The sequence below is a fragment of the Orycteropus afer genome, unplaced genomic scaffold (assembly GCF_000298275.1).
Source record: "Orycteropus afer afer isolate SDZICR_OR568_19922 unplaced genomic scaffold, OryAfe1.0 scaffold00844, whole genome shotgun sequence".
NCBI lineage: Eukaryota > Metazoa > Chordata > Mammalia > Tubulidentata > Orycteropodidae > Orycteropus > Orycteropus afer.
In genome coordinates, this window is record NW_006922431.1 from 769,545 (window position 1) to 776,693 (window position 7,149).

The following is a 7,149-nucleotide window of genomic DNA, read 5'->3' on the forward strand; positions in this document are numbered from 1 at the left end:
GGAAGCATTCCAGGCCTTGATATGCACCCACTTGACATAATCAAGTATCACAGCCCAGCTAGAGTACAGGAAGTATGATGAAGAAAGGTGGAAAACAAGGACAGGGAGAAAGCTGTAGTAAGGGATTTGGGCTTTATTTTATGTGGGTCTTAAAGATTGAGAGCAAATGCATGACATGATCATATTTTTTAAAAAATATTAATCTAGCTGCTATGTGGGTGTTAGTCTTTAAACATATGAAAATGGAAGTAGGTAGACAATTTAGGATTTTATGGTAGTCCAGGGGATAATTTCATGGTGAAATTGGTAGCTTAAGGGGATAGTAAAAACCAGCAGATCCTGAATATGCTTTGCATGTGAGGTCTAGAGGATTTGTTGATGGTTTGTATATGAGCTACTAAGAGAAGTGGAAAGGATAGGGGCTGAAGTTAGGGCCTGAGCAACTTAGTAAATGAGTTCTAGCTATTTGAGATGAAGAAGTAGGAAGTCACAAGTTTGGGGTGAGAGAAAAATCAAAAGTTCACTCTTGGGCAAGTTATGCTTAAATTACCTATAAATATCGAATGGAGATATTGAGTAAGAAGTTGGGTAGACAAACCAGGATACAGAAGTGATGTCAAGTCTAGGGCATCTTTTGTAGATGATATTGAAGTTAAGGGCAGTGGTGTCACTAGCATTAGTGTCACCCAGTATGGTAACTAATGGTGTCACCACACCCCATAGACCTCCTCCCATTCCACACCTCACAGAATCCTTAGTAATGTTTGTTATCAATTTTAATCATAGAATACTATATGTTAAATATAGCTGTAAACTGATTAAATGCAGTATTTCTTAGATTATATGAATACTAATAACAAAATTGTTTTGTAAAATCTTTCTACATTGAATTACAATATTCTAGTAACTGAGTAGATATTTTTTTCTCCTCCTTTTCCCTTAATTACTACTTCTTTCTAAAAAAATTGTATATATATATATATAGCTGTATGTTCACAAATACTAATTACAACACTGTTATAGCAAGAACCCACTGCCATCGAATCAATTCCTACTCATAACAACTTCATAGGACAGAACAGAACCGCCCCACAGTGTTTCTAAGGCTGTAAATCTTTATGGAAGCAGACTACCTCATTTTTCTCCCATGGAGCAGCTGGTAGTTCAAACTGCTGACTTTTGAACCAATGCTTTAACCACAGCATCACCACAGTGCTTTATTATAGCTAAAGCACCAGAAAATCTGACAAACTCAGCAACTATAAAAACACTAGCAGCAAAGAAAACCAGAACATGTGCTTGTAGCACGTTTAGATGCACCCAGTGACTTGAAGCATCATTGTAATTTAGTGATCATGACAGCTCTGACTAGAGCTCATTAGAAAGCTCAAAAAGTAAATTAGCATAGACTTTCAGTCTTGCAAATATATTGCTACTTGTAAGCTGAGCTTATGAATAATGTTTTTGTTGTTATAACTAACTACAGGGATTTTTTTATTTAAAAAATAATGAATTTCTGATGCACAATTCACTGCACAATATTTTTTCCATTCAACAGCTTTTTTTTAGAATCTGCACTGTGCCAGACACTGGTCTATGCACTTGTTGTTGTTATGTGCCGTGGAGTCGGACCCAACTCATAGCGACCCCTCCTTGGGTTTCCGAGGCAGTATCACTACGGAAGTAGATTGCCCCATCATCCTTCCGAGAAGTGGCTGGTGGGTTTGAACCGCCAGCCTTCTGGTTAGCAGTCAAGTGCCTTAGGCACTATGCTACCAGAGGTCTATGCACTAGAGATACAAAAGTAAACCACAAAGAGGCCTTGCTGTCAGGGAGCTCCCATTGTAGTAGGAAACAGGTCATAATGAGCATGTAACTGTAACCAGCATGTAAATGCTCAGAGGGAAGTGCTAGCAGAAATGGCCAGCTTGTTAAGTAAGGGGCATAGAGACATTTGGGCGTGAGGGTGGTCATGAGGGCCCTGTGGCCAGGTATACCTAGACAGAAGCCCATTCTCCCAGAGTTCAGTCAGGCCACAGATCTCCTGCATGGCAACTCTGGATGAGCCAAGAGTGCGTCATTATCTATTCCATTTTTAATAGCATTTGGTTCAAATTGATCTGGAGCTTTGAATACAATTAATTCACTAATCGAAGTGTCTCAAAGCCAGATATGGGTTTGGCAGCATGGTAAAGATTTCCCTATGAATTCTGCCAGCTTTCATTCCAATGTGTCAGCCTTCAGGAGTCCAGCTCTACAGATCACTCTCCTTGCTGCACCCTTAAACATGTGTGTGGTCAGAGCCAAGGTTATACAGGTCAGGGGATAAAAGTGAAGCATCACACACATTATTAAAAAGAAATCCAAAAGGATGGCTGCATCATGATCCCTCATTAGCGTTCCAGCTGTGACTCTCTTTTGGTAAACTTGAACATTTCAGCAGACATTCAAGCAGCTTTTTCAGTAAAAAATTTTTACATGAGTACTACTGCTGACTACTATTGCATGATCATCTTCCAAGTTGTTTTAGGCAGTCATTTCCTCGCCACGCACCACATCCTCCTCTTCCTCCTCAAGACTGGGACCCCAAGCAGGCACCTCCTACCATACCGCCTCCAGCCCAGCCACCCTACCACCCACTGCGCAAAAGTTTTGAGAGACAGTCATTTTGGTGTCACCCCTCTGACAGTGTCACCTGGTGCAGTCAGCAACCCCCTAACCTCCCTAGTGATGTCACTGGTCAAGGCTCTAAATGACAGGTCACTTACACAGAATACAGCTGGAAAAGAGAAAAGATCCAAGGACTGGGTCCCAGAAAAGCATGCATTTATAGGCCAGGTCAACCAGAAGGAACTCAAGCATAGGCCCCTCAGATAAATTACATAAAGAGTAATGAGAACAAGTGAATGCACAGATCTTCAACTAATATAATTCAAATGTCAATGTGTTTTCAGTAATACAATGCTATGGTTGACTCTGCTTTACATGGTACAATGTATATAGGATACCATTGTGAGGAACTTTCCTGGCACCTAATAAAATTCAGCGGAGAACTGAAGCCTGCACAGTTTACTTAGGGTATATTCCAATTAAAGGAGGGTGTGTTAGTTTGTATTCTGTACCTCATTCATTCATGCCAACTTTATTTTTAATTTTCATTGAAAGTAGCACTAAACATAGCTTACTCATTCCTCTTCAGCCGCAAATGTTTAACCACAAAGAAGACCAAGTTAAAAGTAAGAAGATACACTGGAGAATTCTGCATGACATTAAACACTGAAATAAATTAATAATGCATAGTGTGGAATTTCACTCACTGGTATCTTTGAAAATAAGAGACACACAAATGTATAAACTGGCCTTGCTGTAAACAATCACTGACTAAAAGTCATTTTCCTTTTCCTTTGTCTAACATTGTCAGTTCTATAAGGAAAGGAATCCCATCTAAAACTGCACATGATATTATTAAAGATTACAATAGTAAAGAAGCAAATAAACCTTACTTTGAGACTACGAGTTCTTGCAGTATTTTCTTCTCTGTATTTACTCAGAAATTGTACTGTATAATTATTTAAAATTCTATACTTTCTTATATAGATTTGGCCTAGGTTAATTTTTCTGAACTAGATTACAAGCCCCTGAATGACAGGAGAGCATCCACCTTGTTTTATGCAATGCTAGGAGCTCTGGTAGCATAGTGCCTAAGGCACTTGACTCCTAACCAGAATGCTGGTGGTTCAAACCCACCAGCCACTCCTTGGAAGGAAGGTTGGGTAATCTACTTCCGTAGTGATACTGCCTCGGAAACCCAAGGAGCAGTCACTATGAGTCAGGGCTGACTCAATGGCACATAACAATAAGAGACACAAAACAAAGTAAGGTATTTAAAGGACCATGATGGCAATGACTGACAGAATACAGAGGTTGTAATAAGTATCCAAAGGTCCCTGTGTAGCACAGTTTGTACTGGACTATTAACCTAAAGGGTGCACTATGGGAGAAAGTCCTTATGATCTACTTCTGTTAAGATTACAGGCAAGAAAACTCTTTGGAGAAGCTATACTCTTTAACAACAGACAATGGGTAGTAAGTATCCACACCTTACTTCTCTCATAGTCACAATGAGACCAAAAAAAAAAAAGTCAAAAACTTCAAATGATATAAAACTATGCCACTAACTGAGTTTTAAGAAATTCAGAGAACATCTTAATGAGAAAATTTCTCTAGTCATATCCAAAATGTCAATGTCTTGTCATTGCAGTTTTGGAGGAGAAAAATGAAATATCCAGGAGTGAATAACTCTGACCTTGTGAGTGAATTCATTCTTCTTGGATTCCCCTGTACCTCAGAGATGCAGATCTTCCTCTTCTCACTCTTCTCTGTGACCTATGCCCTAACATTGATTGGAAATCTGTGCATTATATGTGCTGTGAGGTGGGACCACCAACTCTACACCCCCATGTACATCCTACTGGCAAATTTCTCCTTCCTAGAGATCTGGTATGTTACTTCCACGGTTCCCAATATGCTAGCAAACTTTCTGTCTGATACCAAAACCATCTCTTTCTCTGGCTGCTTCCTCCAATTCTACTTCTTCTTCTCCATGGGCACCACTGAGACCTTCTTCTTGTCCATCATGTCCTATGATAGGTACCTTGCCATCTGTCAGCCCCTGCACTACCCCTCCATCATGACAACCAGACACTGCATCAGACTGGGAGCCTGCTGCTGGGCATGTGGCTTCTCCTGTTTCCTCCTCCCAGTTTATCTCATCTCCAAGCTTCCTTTTTGTGGCCCCAATACTATTGATCACTTTCTATGTGACCCAGGGCCCCTGATGAAGTTATCCTGTATGCCAGCTCCTGCCACTGAGGTCATCTGTGCTGTCTTTAACTCTGTCCTCATTTTCTCCACTTTCCTCTTCATTACCAGCTCTTACACTCTGGTGATTAGAGCTGTGCTGAGGGTCCCATCAGCAGAAGGCCGGCGTAAGGCCTTCTCCACATGTGGTTCCCACCTGGCTGTGGTGTCCCTATTTTATGGCTCCATCATGGTCATGTATGTGAGCCCAACAGCAGGCAATCCAGCTGGGATCCAGAAAATTGTGACTTTGTTTTATTCTGTATTGACTCCGCTTTTCAACCCATTGATCTACAGTCTCCGGAATAAGGAGATGAAGGAGGCACTGAGGAAACTATTTAGGACATTGAGGTTTGCTCAAAGACAAACTCTCAGGAACTAGAATTCATAACTTATATATGTGTGGGAAATGTATTGTTTATTGTTAAGTGCCATTGAGTCAATTCCAACTCATAGTGACCCTATGTACAACAAAATGAAGCATTACCAGGGCCTATACCATCATCCCAATCACTGTTATGTTTGTGCCCATTGTTTCAGCCACTGTGTCCATCCATCTTGCTAAGTGTTTTCCTCTTCTACACTGACCCCCTATTTTACCAAGCATGATGTTCTTCTCCAGGAACTTGTCCTTCCTGATAACATGTCCAAAGTATGTGAAATGAAGTCTCACGATCCTCACCTCTAAGGAACATTCTGGCTGGACTTCTTCCAAAACAGATTTGTTCTTTCTTCGGTCAGTCCACAGAAACTTTGATATTCTTCACCAACACCAAAATTCAAAGGCATCAGTTCTTCTTTAGTCTTCCTTATTCATTTTCCAGCTTTCACATGCAAATGAGGCAATTAAAAATACCATGGCTTGAGTCAGGCATACCTTAGTCCTCTAACTGACATATTTGCTAGTAATACGTTAAAGAGGTATTTTGTAGCAGATTTGTCCAGTGCAATACATTGTTTGATTTCTTGATTGCTGCTTCCATGGGTGATGATTGTGGATTCAAGCAAAATGAAATTCTTAACAACTTCAATCTTTTTTTTCCATTTATCATGATGTTGCTTTTTGGTCTAGTTGTGAGGATTTTTGTTTTCTTTATGCTGAGGTGTAATCCACACTAAAAGCTATAGTCTTTGATCTTCATCAGTAAGTGCTTCAAGTCCTCATTTTCATCAATCAAGGTTATGTCATCTGCCTACCACAGGTTGTTGAAAAGTCTTCCTCCAATGCTGATGCTGTGTTCTTCCTCATATAGTCCAATTTCTCAGATATTTGGTCAACATACAGATTGAATAAGCATGAGGAAAGGACACAACTTCAAGGCACACTTTTCCTTATTTTCAACCATGCAATATCCTCGTGTTCTGTTCAAATGACTGTCTCTCACTGTATAGACAGGTCCTGCATGAGTACAATTAAATATTCTATAATTCCCATTCTTGACAGTGTTGGCCATATTTGTTATGATCCACACAGTCAAATGACTTTGCATAGCCAGTGAAACACAGGTAAACGTATTTCTGGTATTCTCTGCTTTCAGCCACAATCTATCTGACATCAGCAATGATATTCCTCATTCCATGTCCTCTTCTGAATCCAGCTTGCATTTCTGGAAGTTCTCTCTCAATGTATTGCTCAACTGTTTTGAATTTTCTTCAGCAAAATTTTACTTGCATGAGATATTGATGATTTTTTTTTTGACAATTTCTGCCCTCTGTTGGATCAACTTTCTTTAATAGTTCACAAATATGGATCTCTTCCAGTCAGGTTGTCAGAGAGCTGTCTTCCAAATTACTTGGCATCATAAGTGAGCACTTCTATCATTGCATCTGTGTGATGAAACATTTCCATTGGTATTCTGCCAATTCCTGGGGCCTTTTTGTCCCCAATCCTTTCAATGTAGATGTGACTTCTTCCTTTAATACCATTGGTTCTTGATCATGTTCCACCTCCTGAAAGTGTTGAACATCCACCAATTCTTTTTGGTACAGTGACTCTGCATATTCTTTCAATCTTCCCTTGATGCTTCCTGCATCTTTCAATATTGTGCCCACACAATCCTTCAATATTGCAACTCAAGCCTTGAATTTGTTCTTCTCATCTTTCAACTTGAAGAATGCCCAGTGTGTTCTTCTCTTTTGGTTTTCTAACTCCATGTCTTCGCCTATTTCATTATAAAAATTTACTTTGTCTTCTCAAGCTGCCCTTTGAAATCTTCTGTTCAGCTTTTACTTCATAACTTCTTCCATTCCCTTTAGCTACTCTACATACAAGAACAAGTTTCACAGTCA

The 7,149-nt window shown here is 39.9% G+C and overlaps 1 protein-coding gene across 1 annotated transcript; it reads left to right on the forward strand.

Annotated features, from left to right (window-relative positions):
• Positions 1-4,276: 4,276 nt before the first annotated feature.
• Positions 4,277-5,242, forward strand: LOC103212085 (olfactory receptor 11H6-like). The gene has a single exon (XM_007958084.1). The coding sequence runs from the start codon at positions 4,277-4,279 to the stop codon at positions 5,240-5,242; it is 966 nt and encodes a 321-aa protein (XP_007956275.1).
• The last annotated feature ends 1,907 nt before the right edge of the window (positions 5,243-7,149 follow it).

Bases quoted from the DNA above. Each gene is read 5' to 3' on its own strand.
- LOC103212085 (XM_007958084.1), top strand. From the start codon at position 4,277: ATGAAATATCCAGGAGTGAATAACTCTGACCTTGTGAGTGAATTCATT.